We start from the raw sequence: 16,926 nt of genomic DNA on the forward strand, positions 1-16,926 counted from the left end.
GCACTTCTTAAAACATACTAAATGACAAAACCAATAAATCAATTGTGTCTTAATTGATGTAAAAATAAATACATTTGCTATAATGATTTAGTGTTCCTAACCGTTTCTAAATCTTCTGCATGTAGAAAATGAATAGCACTGACCTTCGTAGCCAGAGTGCACTCTCTCGGCCAGCAGGAGGCAGCAGAACTGATCTTCAGAGTGCTCTGTGTCCTGAACCTTCATCAAGTAAGGAGTCATTCTGAAGGGATAGTACTGAAGGTCTCCCTGACACTCTTTACCACCGCTGAAGAAAACAGGAGAGAGATACACGCATTCAACAAGAATATCTGCTAATAAATATTAGCTCTGTCTAACGTAAGCAGACTACAACCTAGTGATATTTTTCCTCCCTTATCCGTTCCATAATAGAATGATTTATAAACAAAACGGTTGCGCTTTATTTTACAGTACGTGTACTTACAGTGTACCTACTAGACCTAAGAAAGTACAGGTAATAAGATAATTACATAGGTTCAGGCTTATTACACGGTTATTATCTAGTTAATGAAATTACTATACGTACATAGTGTGCACATGAGTAACAGGACGGTAATATAAAAATCACAAGCAGGTAAATATATGGGTTACCAAAAAGGAATGAACTAATTTTAAGATGCATGAATTCCTTTAAACAATTCAACATTAATTTTATAATTTACAAATAGCTTAGGATCTGGTTGCCAGTTTGATCCTCCTTCAAAGCAAGATACCTTCTGATGCTCATTTCATGTTTATTTCATGTTATAACTAGTCAATAACTGTATTTATTTTTAGATTTTTAAACAAATATGGCAACATTTAAGAGCTCAGACCTTATATCAGCAGTGACCTGCTCTTGAAGTTGAAAGTCTTTATGAATGTAAGCAGCAATACAACAATGAGAGTAACTAGAGTAACTAGACTATAGACCAGCTGATATGAATGGTGATTTTTCATCTTAAGCGCAGACTGATAGCATTTCATATAATCCAGTCATCGGTCAGTGATTTTCTGCCACCATGATGAACGACAAGAGAAGCAATAAATGGTGGACTACATTCACGCCAGTCATAATTATCATTAGTTCTTGGACTTTCTACTGTCTGTTAGTGTAAATTAAACCATTGGTTGATAATTTCCAAACATCCTGTTCTACCACCAAGCGCTTATCAGTTGTTTACCGAATGCATGTTTTCCATATTAACATGAAACGTATTAGTAACCAAATCTTCCTATTTACCGGGACAAAAGTTCACCAGAATTAATTTGCGCAGACTGATTGAAAAAAAAGGCAAAACTATGAATTAAATCATGGTGAACAGATGGCGTACAGGTTATTTCCAACCCCCAGACACACACACACACACACTCACACTCACCTAATACGACAGAAGAAGGATTTTTCCTGCATGCAGTCTGATGGTGATGAGTCTTTAAAAGTAAGGAAAAACAACAGTGATAAGGTTTAATTCAACAGCATCTTGTCTTTCAGAGATGAATTAATAAGCTGTCAAGTCAAGCTAATAGCTTCATAGATTCAAGAACCTTAAAGACGCCTCACTAATTGACATTGGTTTTGTTAATGAATGAGAAAAAAAGGCTTTTGAGCCTGTGGTTGTACTCATCTAAATCTTTATTTCACCTTTAACTGAAAGTCAGTATTAAAACACTAAGTTTAAACGAGACAAGTGGTTCATAAAAAGCTTGAGTAATTGGGAAAATTGCATATTTAAGGATTGTTCAATGTGATGTAAATGTATTCGTAGCATGGAAAACTTTAACAGATTAAGCCATTAGGTATGGACCGAGCCTACGTGATGTCTCTGTTCAGATTGCTTGGTTGGCGTCATGGTGTTTTTAATTGATTTTAATTGTTTTAACTTGTCTATGGATAATACGACCAATAGTGTGTGTGTGTGTGTGTGTCTTACCTGCACCAGTGCACATGCTCCAGGACGGCAGCCTGTATGGTGTGGTGAAACTATAAAACACGCTAACGTCCTGAGGTGTAAGAAACTCCACAAACTTAGCGTTCTTGAACACGTCCCGTTTGCAATTCAAGATGGAGGCAGCCTGGTCTGAAATATAGACGATTTTCCCAGTGATGAGAGACACTGCCACTGCAAAGATATCCTGTAAAAAAATAAATGAATAAATAAAAATTCATCATTCATCATTTAGCAGATGCTTTACTAATTAATGATAATCACTAATGATGATTATTAAAGAGAAAAACTGAAATTAGCAATTTTGCAAGGGAAAAAAAATAACTATGTAACCGGTCTCAGCAAATAAACTGGAACAAATAAATGTAAATAAATAAATAGTACAAAAATAAATGAATATAATGTATTGATAAATAAAAGGATACACAAACATGCACTTACTGTGTTTTTGAGGGTGTATTCAGAAGTGATGCTGTCTATCTCCTCTATGGTGTATGAAGAAACATCAAGCCCCGATGGCTGACTATCATTAATCATAAGCAGCTGGTAGTATTCTTCATTTGCTGAAATAAAAATGTCAAAATAAATGCATTAAGCCAAATGTACTGTGTGAGCTCAGTTTTGAGTGGTTACTTTTGTTGTACAGCCTTTCTTGTGAAATTCAATGCTATCTTAGACATATTCTCATACTTCACTATAAACAAACCTAAATATATGAAGTCCTTTACAATAACCGATTACTTTTAATTGTGATATGCATTGTAAAATCTAGGGACAATTTAAAAATGCATTGCATTTCTTTCACGTTGCCATGGATTTGTTTGGTTGTAACATTGTCGTTTTATGCTCCTAGGTTTCACTTGCATTGTACAGAAGCAAAATGAAACTCATAAAATATGCTGATAATTTACCAGACAGTAGGACTATGTCCATGTGATGAGGCAAGTGTTAGAGATGACTTATGCAACAATATATTAAACTTCATAATATACTGCTCACCTTCCACCTGTCTGACGCATCGCAGGGCATATTTCAGAGTGTTGAGCGTCGTCGACTTGCTGCCCTTGTTTCGCTTTTCTGGCGGCAAATGAAGCTTCAGCTCTTTCAAAGTTTTGATTAACTCTTTTTGTGTCTTCGCCTTGGCGGACTCTTCGCTACTGCAGGTGCCCAAAAAACACAAGCACAAATATGTCAGCAATAAAACCCATATTAAAATCACAACATTATTTTCTAATAATGTCAAATATAATAAAGACTAATGCGCAATGTACAGCACACATTGGACTTCTTTCACAATATTTTTGCAAATAAATATTTATAGGAAATAAATAATATGCTGCTAAAAATGATTTTAATTAGGTCCATGATGACACAATGTAATGCTTTGTAACATATTAAAATAAGTAAATATAAAATGAAAACAAATAAGTATATAAGTGATAAAAAAATAATTAAAAATACAAAATAGTATACAAATAAAAAGTAATTTAAATAAATTCCAAATTAAATTGCAAATAAATAAAATAATAATTTAATAAAATATTAATATAATATAAAAAAATAAATAAATTAATTAATTAAATTAAATAAAAAATTATACAATACTGCAGACACTGGTGGAAGGGTTATGTGTTAAGTTTGTGTTTAACCTGCAGCCGCTGGTAGATGGGTTGTCCTGCTCTGAACTGGCACTCAGAAGGCTGAAGGCGTTCGTGCTGCTGGGCGGCGAAGGACTATGAGAGTTGGAGCTGTAAAGAAACATGAAGGCATCATAAAAAAAACAAGTCATAAACTACAAACAACTCCTTTATGAATGGTAATCTCTGCAGATGTAATTTTATCATGCACGTCTAGATCCAGTGCTTCCCAAACCCCCTGCCAAAGCACATTTTGTATGTCTCCCTAATCAGAACATCCAATTTATTTCTTGCTGCTGAGAGGAATCAGGTGTATCAGATGAGGGAGACATACACAAAGTGTTCAGGGCAGGGAGTCCTGGGAAGCACTGGCCTACTCTTTATTGCTTAACTATTGTGATGAAATACAGTAAAGTAAATACATTGGCCCAAACCAACAAAGAATCAGCCAGGACATATTTGCATGAAACTCAAATTGTTTTTGCCTGTGTGACACAGAGTATCCAGGCAACGAACATGGCGACATTATCGACAAATTATTCATTCAGTGTAACAGCCGAAGCCAGTCAGGACAGGCTGTTGAAAGGGACTAAAGCCACAGGAGGAAAAAAAATAAATAAATCAAGCAATAGCTTCAGCTCAAAACCACATTCTCACAGGACGTTTTCAATCATTGTGGACAATCGAACAGAAAATAGGTGCTCCTGTTCCACATGGAGGTCACTTGGACACGGCCCTCCATCTCAGTTATATAATCCTCACCTGTCCACCATCCTTACTTTCCCTTGAAAACACCATGCCATGTGCCATTCCCAGCCGGGCCACCATTAGCACAGCTAAGAATGGCTTGCATTGCAGGATTCTAGTACAGTAGATAACTGAGACAAGGTGGATTAAACCGCTCAACTTAGCGCGCTGATACTACAGCAAGCCCAACGTCCAGCTGCAGGTGACATGCTGAGGGACATAAATACACCAGGGGTGATTATAAATAGCCCACTAAGTAGCTTTGAATAGAAACAGGCTTTACATGTTGCGCGTCTTAGCCGTAGGTGAGCTAATTATATAAAGCACATCTGTGTTAGTTTAGCAGGGCAATGTGTCTCGATGCTATTGATACAGTCAGTCATTTCAGGAAGCTAATGAGCTCTGAGAATTTGGAAGATTATTTATACAACTACACATGCAGGGAAGTGTGGCTTCATTACATGCTGACTTTGTACACGTCTCACGCCTTTAAAACACCTGAACAGGTAACAAAGGAATGCAAGCACGTCACATCAGAGGCTGATGACAATAGTGAACAGAAAGACCAATATAATGCCAAACATGTCAATATTTGTATATTGCATTATCTTCTTTTTTCCCCTCATATTCTACATTTTTGCTTATTTTTTTACAAAGGGCTCGATATTTAGCATATTTTTACTTATTTACATATACTATAATACAAAAATACATGAAACTGAATAAAATCACTTCCAGGCTAGTTAGTTGGGTCACTTAATGACTTCATTTCACATTGCTGAAAGTCTGTGAATTAATTGTTTTCATATGTAAATCAAACACATTTTTCAGTGTGATAGATGGACAGAGGAACGGATGGAGAGGTAGAAAGACGTATATCTGGGCACGTGACTGTCTGTGAGAAAGATAAAGAGACAAAAGCGAACAAAAAGCATTCCAGATCTTTCATTTAGCCTCACCCATCCACTGTATATATATAGATACAAAGCACCTGTTGCCACAAGACATGCATGAATCACTGAGGGAATAAGTCTAGGAAACACAGCAGTGACGCAAAAACACTCCTAGACTGGTTTAGATCCAGCTTGAGGGGAAAGAAAATAAGAATGAGACCGGGAAACAAGAACAGTGTTCAGTGTCTAGCCATTTAAATTCAAGAAAAAAAATACTAATATATTGGTTGTTAACTGCTTGCTAATGAAAACCGCCTGCGGAAGAGAAAGAAAGAATGACGGAAGGCAGAAACTCTCAACTTTTCCAGAGTTCTCATTGGACCGCACCCACCATGTACACGAGAACAAGCAGTGTGTTGCCATTGGAAACCACGGAGCAAATGTCTGGGAAATACTTACGGTGAGCTGGGCACTATAGCTGCCAGACTCTCTATTTGATTTTCTTTTCAGAATGGATACCACTATATTAGATTTCTGGAAATCCAGGATAATAATATGCCAAAACTTTAAAGCAAAAAAGCTTTGAAACGTGATGTTCAGATGATTATTTCCATAAACTGCGACCTGAATGCCAGCTGTGGTAGTACCATAGTTATAAAGCAATCTATAAGTTTCCAGATTTGTAGGTCAATTTATAAATAAATTTACATTTTTGTTATTATTAATTATTATTTAATAACATTCTACCAGATACAGGGCCAGATGTTTTAACCCAAATTATTAAATGTTTATTAAGTTTATTTATTATATTATTTACTATTGTCCCAAGAGATATTTGTGATGCATTATGACACATTATGCTGCCTGAAAGAAACTTCTGGCTTTTGGTGTTCCCTCTCAGTTTTGGACTACGAGGAGGAAATAACTAACAGTTCAGTCATACATACACTTTTAGCCAAAAAAAAAATTGCAAGATTGATGCTGTAATGCCATGTGAAACACACGGGGAAATGTTACAACAAAAGTCTCTTGTCTACATCTACATCTTGTCTTTGTTTCATGAAAAAAAAAAAAAATTAAGATATAGCTATGGTAGATTGTAATATTGCAACATTGTAATACAATAAAGCAGAATTATTGACTTTATTTAAGGTCCTTGTTTGAACACAAATATTTAAATTACCTGAAAAATAAATATAACGCACGCATGTGTGTTAATGAGCACTCTCAATAACCTTTCACCATGGCAGCATTAAGCTTTTTATTTGCCATCTCCAGTATGTGGTATGTCTACTATGGCAACCACGAACATCATGCTTCTATTTTTAAATCTCTTTAAAGTCTTCAGATGGAAGCAACCTCTTAACGGAGGGCAAAAGATGGAGATAAACAGAGAAAAGTAGCAAGGTTTTGAAGGACTCAGCAATCAATGTACTTTGACTAACATCCGTAGCAACAGGTGACAGCCCCAAGCAAACATTCAAACACTGAGCATGTTTTTCTTTTAAATTTCTCTAAAATCCCTCTCTCTAAAAACTGGTGAATTAAATGTGAAGAAAGTCTGCAGATCTGATTTTGGTCTTGCAACTCAACAATCTGAATACATGTCCATCAAATGTTTCTGCATGTCTTTGACCTTACAGTAACCTTAGAAATGAAGTAGGTGAGAAACGAGGGTAGAAATGACGTCGAAGTTCCTTAGGAGACAGAAAAACACATTGTTGTTGATGAAAAGTTTTTTTTTTTTTTTTTATATGCTCTGGTTTACCGTCTAGAGGCAAAGCAAAACTCCTCCATAGCCCTTCAATGGTTAAACAAATCGCACGAGTATCCGCATGCAAAACTTTTGGCACAGGGTTGCTACATGACTAAGTCAATACTGCCAAACAAACAAACTGTCTCCATAGAGATTAATCTAGAAATTGTGCAATCCAAATTATGGTTCGTCACGTACAAGAAAGAAATATTGTTAAAAGCGCAAATATTGCATGTAGTCTGTCAATTAGTTTGAAGTCATTAGCAGCATACAAATCATTATTAACAATACTGTTTATATAGTTAGAAATAGTTGTTAGCAATAATATGCGTGTCAAACAGCAGGATATGTTAACTAAAAAGATATTTTACCTATCCACCATCAGTTCATTTTAAAGTATATCTTTATGATTGTAAATATCATATTTTTAATATGCTTTTTACACTCTTACTGATATAAACACTGTAAAATGTGACCTGTCTAGCGATGCATTTATGTGGAAATACCCACAAACTTTTTAATTGCGTGTTTGTTTTTAAAATGAGTCTTGTTTGTATACTTCACGCTTCAGAAATGTGTCATATCCTCTGGCGAAGGAAAGCACTCACGCTCTCTGGTTTCTTGGTTTTTGCAGTGCATTGTTGTTTTTCAGGGGCAGAGAGTTTCAGTGCAAAACAGTGGCTCCAAAACAACTTGCACATTGAAATATTTGAATTTTACAGCTTTAGATTACAAAAATCAGACAGTACAAGCACTTTTTTTTTACCTAAAAAGTTTGCGTAAATCAAAATAAATTGTTTGCCAAATCAATAAAAATTTTGCAGAAAATCTAATATTTTAAATTTTACTAGATTATTTTGCAAATAATCTATAAAAAGTAATATTGTGTGATTTTTATGGTTGTCAAATGCACTAAATACCACCAAAGTGATAAAGCTAAGGTGTCTACATACTTTTTAGAGCCACTGCATGTCAGAGACAAACAGAATATAACTAAATTACCTTTTGTTACTCCCTGATGACTCTAACAGTGCTGAGTCCTTGCTTCGGCTGTTGGAACTCCCAGAAGACTCGTTGCCATGGGACTCATTTCCATGGGAATCATTACCATGGGACTCATTGCCATGGGATTCGGTTCCGCTCCCGCTGGACCCGCTGCTCTTCATCTCCACATCCTCGTGGAGGGAATGTGTCATCTTCCGGGTGTTGTGGGGCGAAGCGGGAGGGTCTTGGCTGCTGTCACTACCTTCAGATGCCAGGCCAAGTTCGGCCCCCTCCGCAAAACTGCCCATGCGACGCAGCGATGACATCGAACTGCATCCGGCTGCTTCATCCTGCCCCTCCAAGGAGGAGAACAGGTACGGTTTGGGTTCCGAGTCTTCAGACATCGGAACAGGTTTGACGAAGTTTAAGCAAGGAGCCAGAAAATCACCCCATCTTCATGGTGGGGCATGCAGAGAGAATGTAGATGATGCTCGGATTTCTGCAGGAACAAAAACAGATGGAACATGAGTCATAAAAAAGAAAAAAAGAAAACAAACTGGTAAACAGAAACTCTTGTCTTTGGACTTTTTGAGCGTCATAAGAAAACAAGGGCAAGATGGGACAGAGCTAATTTGAACAGTGCACGGGAGATAAAAATCACATCTTCAGTTGCACGCACTTCTAACTTCACTCTCCGTCAAAAGCAGAACGTCGAAAGTTGAAAAAGTCAAATTCACATCAAAGCGAAGCATACACAACCCTGTCTGATCCACAATCTATAGACAGGCCAGCCTCTGTCTGGTCCTCTAGAGCCTAAACTCAGTGTTCAAAGGTGGGAGTCTCTAGCATCCCCTAGTTGTGTCTGTACGGTGTCCTTTAACCTAACAGATGTGGCATTTCGGCTTGTAAACACCGCCACCTTCAAAGAATTAATCCCAGCAAGTGCACATATACGAATGCTAGACAGCTGTCTGGACCAACAACTGGCCCTGACTGGTTTTCGTCCCTTCATGTTGCCATTAAAATGGAAGGGGAAAAAATAAACTCTTATCCCTTTGCTCTGAAGAAATAAATAGTCTCCAAACCAGAGCCAAGTTTCCTGGTCCTGGTCAGGAATGGAGACGGGCCATATTAAGGAAGGACACCTTCAGGTTACTGATTCGTGACTTACCACTCTTTTACTCAACAGGATTGGAGGATTGACAGAGAGTAGAGTACGTTAGTGGATTACCCGTGTGACCGAGACATGAATAGATTTACTATGCAAGGCTTATATATTGTGCTATTACATATATATATAGCATACAGTACTACTAAAATAATATATAGTCTTTCTACATCTGATTCTACTGGAACACCTGTGTGTAATTAATATTTTAATATTTGTGACAAAGATATATATATATATATATATATATATATATATATATATATATATATATATATATATATATATATATATATATATATATATATATATTATTGTTTTTCTGCCTTTTTAATTTCCTTTCAACTTTTTCATCAATAAAATCAGCCTTGAAGTGCATAACAAATCTTACTGTCCTAAACCTTTGAAAACTAGCTTATATAAAATCATGAAGCAATGCACATTTAGCATTTTGACTCTACATTGACAAATTATTTTACTGTAAATTATTTTGCACATATCTATCGAATTCCACCTATCAAGCCCCTTGAGACACGTTTCTTTTGTCATTCTCACGTGTAAAATCATTGCCTTTATATAATCACACAATATTACCATAATGCCAGCCCTACCTAACGTACGTCAATGGCTTATGACTTGGTGCCCTACCCAACTTACAGCTGTTTGAATTATTAGCACCAATGACACTTTAATATGTCTGGCTGAGTGCCTACTGTAACCCAGTAACCTACAGGGCAATGACACGCCTCCACTAACCTTTGGATTTCCAGTTATATAGTAACTCACTGGTCAGGCACTGTGACACTGCTGAGAGAGAAAATGAAATAGACTGTATCAGTTATTAAGCCATATATCTAACACAAGCTTACGTAAACCCCAGCACGTGAAAACTTGGCTATCAGCCTTTCAGCGTGAATCTTTAACTACAACCTTTTAACCCAGTCTAAATGAGTGCTTTTATTCTTCTTAAAATTGGAAATGTGACCTTTAAACGTCACGTTATTAACCAAAAAACGTGAACTTTATTTAAACCCTATGGGCATATTCCTGTAATATACATCGCCTGGTGGCCATGGAGAAGAACACTGCATTTTAATATAATTACAGCTGGCAGGCCTATACTGATATCCCTTTCTAACACAATCATAGGTTCTATGATGAGCAGCACATTGGCTAACACATGATCTGTAGTAATTGGTAGAAACTAAACGGAAGAAACCTTTGCAAACACAATTTCGTAGAACAGCAAAGCCAATTTAACAGCCAGACCACACTGCCTTTTGATTATGTGTGCAGCTACTACATTAGACTAACTACAAAGACAAAGTCAGCATACATGTATAAAAACATGAAAAACTAAAACGCGGATAATAATATTAACAATTTGAAATACCTTCCTGGCCTCTTAAGCAAACTTTGCCTCTAAAAATATCATGTCCAAGTCCACTGGCAACACTATTAAACGAGCTTATAGTCACAATCTCACTGCCAATTCAGCACTTTTTTCCAGGACATTGACCTCAAAGACCAACAACTCTTACTCTATACATGCTAAATTCAGTTGTGTTTGTCTACAACGCATGAAAGACAGAAATCAAGAAAGAGAAATTTCAAATCACTTAATTATACAGGTTAATTATACAGGCCAGCAGCAATATCATTTATTACAAAGCACATCTGATCTCCAGCATCTTTCATTGCATTCCAAAATGGTTTAAAATGCATGCATTAATATTTCTCTCTAACCAATATAAAATGTTAAGAGATCAGACAAACCCCTCCCAAAAACACATAAACCATGAACCACAGAGTCACCTCGCAGGCAGTTTTATAACTCATATCAAGTTAGAGACATTTATGTAATTGAATGAGTAGCAATGGCACATGGGCTACTACATGCTTTATATAAGGACTTACATAAGTTTACAGAGAGTTTTGAATGCAAATCGTTCACATTCTTAAAATGTTTACATTTCGACAAAATTAGAACTAATTATGTGATAATATAAATACTATGCATTTTTGTGGCGCACATACGTGAACTTCATATTGAACTTCAAAGCATTTGGTTTCAAAACCCAAAGTATAGTATATTTCAGTTGTAATCAAGACATTCAGCAGAGCTAAGAAGGCTGAACTAGATTTAAGGTCATGGTTTAAAGTTATAAAGTAAAAGTCACTGTAAAAAAACTGCACACAAATGTGATTTTTTTTAAATTAACTATACTAAGAGATTAAAAACCAGCCTTTAATGGTGTTGTCAGATCTTGTCGGAAAATGTTTTGACTCAACTGAACTGTTACACTTGATGTTAAGTATTGAGTTCACCAGTTCTGAAAAAGATTAGACACAGAGATTGATGTCCGTGTTCCGTGATGTCACGGCGCCAATCCTGTGCCATCAGGTCATGGCTTAGAAATACACTATTTGAGCGTAGCATGTGACAGGAAAACCGTTCTTAGGCTGTAGCTGTCCTACACAATCTGCTGACACACATTTGTGCTTTGGAACCGTGTTGAGATTTAATAATATTTAAAGATTCATGAACTTACACAACCGCAATACAGCCGGAGCACTTTTAGTCTTATAATCAGTAGAGCTCAGTTCATCTTGATTATTGGTAGGGTTTTCACTGCGTGGTTTGTAAGGAAAGTTTATCAATTGCACTTTTTTTTTTTTTTTTTTTATATTACCAATTTAAAAATGTAAGTGATTTTAAATCATTTAAGTGCAAGAGAAAAAAAAACTTTGTAAACCAAAGTACCAAAGTATACCAAAGTGGTGCAATATAAAAATAATAATTGGGCTAATAGTGTGGTATTGAAATTTGATAATTGTGAATTTTACTGGCATCTAACCTTTTTTAGCGTTGGGTCGCACCTGATTTAATAGGTTACATGTCAAATACAGTGAAACAATAATGCTTCTCAGTTTTTTAATTTGCACAATTTTTATCATTATTTTATTATTATTAATTTGAATAAATTAATAAAGAATATTTGGCAGAGTGAGTTGAAATCTTTATTGTTTATAGAAATTTATTAACCACATGGTTCTGATCGAATGTAGTCAGTGAAAACATTTATGTTCATGCTTTAATGTTTACGCCTTTAAAATAATGAACATACGTGCCATTAAAAAACTACCTGCGCACGTCTTAATTAACTATTGACAAGCCATTAGCTCTAATGTGACTCACTAGAACTGATGTAATGATGTAGTTGCTTGAGTGTCACCTAGCCTTACATAATACTAAAGTCGTAGTCATATTCCAAGGTGTCCTTGTAAACAGCTGTTTGGTAATAATGCAGGGGAGTTGGCAACTAGCTAACCAAATTTTTTTTCAAGAAGACACGTGTGATTGGGTTTACTCAAAGGCAGGTGCTGGGACCTCTAGATTAGATTGTGTAAGTGTCTCATCCCTCTGCTAAACCTAAATTCGGCATGTTTTGTTTGCTCTATGCATTATCATAATGCACAGAGGAGCATTGCAGATCTTTTGAGCACTTGGTCCTAAAGGAAACGCCTTTTGAAAGGTGACTCACAGGTGAGCAAATTAACACAATGACTTCAGGAAACGCTTCTGGGATCTCCAAGTCAAGATGTGCTTGCAAAACGAACAAAGAGCAAATTTTTATTGTGAGCATATCCAGCTGCAACTGGATCCAACCAGACCTCTCTATCTGCTCAAGAAAAAAAGCACTCCATCAATGAATTACTTATCTTCACTCCTACTCCTCTACCTATTTTAAGTGCACAGATGAGCACCGCCAGAGAAAGGTGAAAGTGGCAGGGCCAGGTTAATAGTTGGAAAACCCCTCAAGGTAAATCACAACGGTTTTATCTTAATGCTCATACGCAGATACTTTGCTTGCTTTGTGCGGGTAGGACCCATTTCGGGAAGGAGAGGCTTTTCTCGAGTTACAAGCTGATGAAATCGAGGGCATACAGAGAATGATATAAGACAGTGTATGAGGTCCATGCCTATATGTGAGATTCTGTCACTAAACAATTATGCAATGTAATAAAACTACGTTTGCATGCCAAACACTTGTAATAATTTGTAATAGTCACATGGAGCCACTTACACATTTTCAATTGTGCAAAAAAAACGAAAACTGAACTCAGTAATATTGCAACCAACTGGAATTAAAAAAAATAAAAATCCATTCCTTATAGTTTATTATTAAATTATTCCATGATTAAAACTGTCTGATAATACAGAGATATGACGAGCAGTATTCAGATGCTCCATGTAGAATAAAATGTTTTTTGTTAAGCTACATATACATGCATTCTTAATATGAATGTACACAATTAATAAAATAATACAAAAAAAAAAATCACAAAAAACAAATGCAATTTAAAACAATCACATTGTCTGCATGAATGTCCCGTTTCTACTGAAAGGCTAAATTTTAAACTTGGAAAGATAATATCAACGAAAGCTCTGGCTTGATGGACTGTGCGTGTGGCACTCTGCCAAGAATAGTCTGTAAATACATAAAAATGCACCCGAGGACTGTCTTCGTGCGTCATCACTTCCTACCCACCCACTGCCTCTTCCCCAGCAGCCAATCCCATTTCAACTGCCAATGCTGTCAGCCTATCTAGTTGAGCGAGTATTGATATCAGGCACATCACCATAAACTGCTCACCCACACTAGCACTAGAGTTCAACAACGACCCATTTGGCCCTACAGCATGCATTTAAATGGCATTATTTGAAGAAAGCCGTTGTTTCCGCTCACACATGGATAATGCAACCATTTGAATTCAGTTGTTACAAAATCAATATAATACGCACCATCCTTCAGAAGATGGTAAAATGAGAATCTGTATCTAGTATTAGATGCTGAAAATATTTGTGTGTCCAGCCACGGTTAGGAGCAAATGATGGTAAGTTACGTCAGGGCTGCACGCTAACCATTATTCCAGCATGTTATAAAAATAGATCTAACAATTATGTGTCTCTGGTTTCTCATTTGGATCTAGCTGTGCAGCATTCACTGCCTTGGTCAAGACAATAGATTAAATGCAAAACAGAAAAAGGAGAGCATTGTAATTCTTCCTCCCGATTCCATTTTAAAAATGCAGCATCTGCTGAATGTAAGCAGATGTTGAAAAAAAAAAAACTTTTATTAAATTTGTAAGCTTTAATTTGAATAAATCGCAACATATGCAAATAAAAATGTATGTGAATTAGCTTATACCACACACAACAATTTGGGAAATGACTGCAAACAATGTATGAGTAAGCTTTGAGAAAAAGACCAAAATAAAAACACAAATGTTCTGAGAGCTGCAGTTTTTTTTTTTTATAAAAAGAGAAAATGATCCTATATTATCAAACAGCTCTTTATATAAAGTTTATCTGCATACATACAGGCCAATATATGCTATAGAGCATTGACAGTTTTTTTAATTTTAAGTTGCTTTTTTATTTTATCATCTTGTTGAATATTAACAGCATGATTTTACATAATCTGCTTTGAAAAGTGTTTTGTGTAAAGTGCTATAAAATACATTTGACTTTTGTTGACAGTCACGCACGTTTATGTGCTTCATACATTAGAGGCAGATAAAGGTATTTGGAGCACCTCTTGTAGGAGTAGGTCAGTTTTAATAGCCTGCAAACACCCCCTCCCTCCTCTGCATATCTGACTTCAAGCTCAACTACCCAGCATACGCTCCAACCTACTGTAAGTGGAAAACTGCCAACTTCAGGCTATATTTACCCTTTAAAAATCAATTTAAAAGCGAAGCACGGCCAGAAATAACAACAACGTCTTTTTTCCAAACCCATATGCCATTTTTGCTTTTCTGGAATGCAAAAGGAGAGTTAGCCAGAAAGACTGCTCAGTGACCATTCACTTTCATTATATGGCAAAAAGGTCCAATCAAAGTGAATGGTGACTAAGACCGTCATTCTGCCTAACAATTGCAGAAGAAATAAATGCGTTTTCTTTACTCGTTAAAATATTAGTTCAAATAATCCCATCGTAGCAGTGAATCAATGCAAACTAAAGCGTTCAATAAGTGCTTCATTCATTGTTTCATAAATTTGAACCATGCATCAGAGGCATGCGTTACAGAAAGACATTATCTAACATACATGACTCTACTCGTGACAATTATATATACAGCCTGCAATGACGTAGAACGACCACATCCATATCAAAACAGAAGATGAAGCTGAGAATGTTTCATTTTTGCGAGGGAAATGTGTGGCAAGCTAATTAAACATTTATTCTTTTATTAACAGTGTCAATTTTTATGTTATACAAGTTATGCAGTTGTCTTTCTGAATTAATAATACATTGTAATTACATTTTGATTATTAAATAGTACTGTTATTGTTACTGTTATTCATTATAACCCATTACTTATTCCTTACATAACCATAAAAATATGTCTTAGTTATATATTCCAGTCAATATTTATTAAACATTAATTATTATTTATTAAACTATTTCAGTTGTTACCAAGAACATTTATAACTAGACGTGTAAATAGTATTCATAACAAAACAAAACTATTCAGTTTTGAGGAATAAATGTTAAAATGGCTTGCCACGACAATGAGGCTAGTAGGCTGTCTCATAATTACAAGTTCTTGCCTTATACCAAAAGCTAAATATATTGCAGTCTCAGTAAATAGGTGCATTTAAATTCGACAAGTTATATGGCTGTTTTTGGTTGAAGTCAACAAAGAGGAAAAAACTGTAGCGATATATAGGGCTTTGCTCTGGAGCACTGACCGAAGATGACCTAATCACTGACACAGTTATGCAACGGCAAAGTTTAATACATATAAAATATCAATCTTTGACACACAAATGACAGAATCGGCGCGTTTAACACATGCGACAGTGCTTCTTTATCAACATCACTTTGTGTTCACGACACAAACTTGTTTATGAACACCGGTCACATTGCAGTCAATGGAAAGTGTTATACAACAGCTCAACCTCCGGCTCTTTAAAACACGAACGTATCCTACCTGACAACTTAAAGTCTTTCTTTTCGCGCAGGATGGCTGTCTCAAAGCACGTCTCCGTCCTGTCCGGCTAAAAGTCCGGCTAAAAAAAGATATATATATTCCTGAAATTCCAGTCAAGCCGCAGCGTCAGTTTGACACACTTCAGCGTTGAATGCTCTCTCACACCGCTGCCCTGGATCTGCCGAGCTCGCAGCATGACCTGAATTCAAACTCCTCCCACCGAGCGCGCCCATTGGTCGGTTCCCGCTTATTTGCGTGCGGAAAATGCGGAAATGCCAGAGGAGCGCTGCGATTGGCCGAGAGCGCCGCCAGTCTCTTTACATAAGTATGTCATACGTCTCACGTGGACACCCATGGCCAGTGACGGCGTGCGCTGCGTATGGGCAAATCAGTAGTAAGAGAAAGCTGGTGAATGGGACGCTGACGAGGGAAAAGAGTGTGGTTGGTCCGGGGAAGCCGAGTACGCCGAAGTGTTATACAAACGGTTATACAAGTGTGTGTACAGTCAATGTGGTCTCGCCCTGTATGGGCGAAACACGGCATGTGATGCTATTAGAATAGCTCGGATGGACGTGCGTGATTGCTCGGAATCATCCAGTAGATACGTTAGGGATTGTTTATTTGCAGTGGAGTTGCTTTACGTTATTGTACGTACATTTATGACAATCATTTATAACTGTTAGTAACAATTTCCTATTCGACTCGGGCATTTCATAACAACATCTCGCATAACATAATACATAACGTCTCATACAGATGCTATTGCACAACA

At 36.5% G+C, this 16,926-nt stretch overlaps 1 protein-coding gene across 3 annotated transcripts in view; it reads right to left on the minus strand.

The window, feature by feature from the left end:
* The window catches only part of per2 (period circadian clock 2), a 28,809-nt gene extending 12,469 nt beyond the window's left edge, over positions 1-16,340 (minus strand). For 2 of the 3 annotated variants that reach the window (XM_043224816.1, XM_043224797.1), the window contains exons 1-8: positions 16,155-16,340; positions 8,003-8,483; positions 3,617-3,715; positions 2,967-3,124; positions 2,409-2,530; positions 1,953-2,154; positions 1,401-1,452; positions 144-286 (exon numbers count right to left, since the gene is read on the minus strand). In XM_043224816.1, coding sequence (XP_043080751.1) covers positions 144-286; positions 1,401-1,452; positions 1,953-2,154; positions 2,409-2,530; positions 2,967-3,124; positions 3,617-3,715; positions 8,003-8,388 — 1,162 coding nt within the window. In that variant the 5' untranslated portion in view covers positions 8,389-8,483; positions 16,155-16,340. The remainder of the gene's footprint in view (positions 1-143; positions 287-1,400; positions 1,453-1,952; positions 2,155-2,408; positions 2,531-2,966; positions 3,125-3,616; positions 3,716-8,002; positions 8,484-16,154) is intronic. The other variant, XM_043224807.1, reaches the window with a different exon arrangement.
* Positions 16,341-16,926: the final 586 nt, after the last annotated feature.

Source organism: Puntigrus tetrazona, chromosome 2 (genome assembly GCF_018831695.1).
Source record: "Puntigrus tetrazona isolate hp1 chromosome 2, ASM1883169v1, whole genome shotgun sequence".
Lineage (NCBI taxonomy): Eukaryota > Metazoa > Chordata > Actinopteri > Cypriniformes > Cyprinidae > Puntigrus > Puntigrus tetrazona.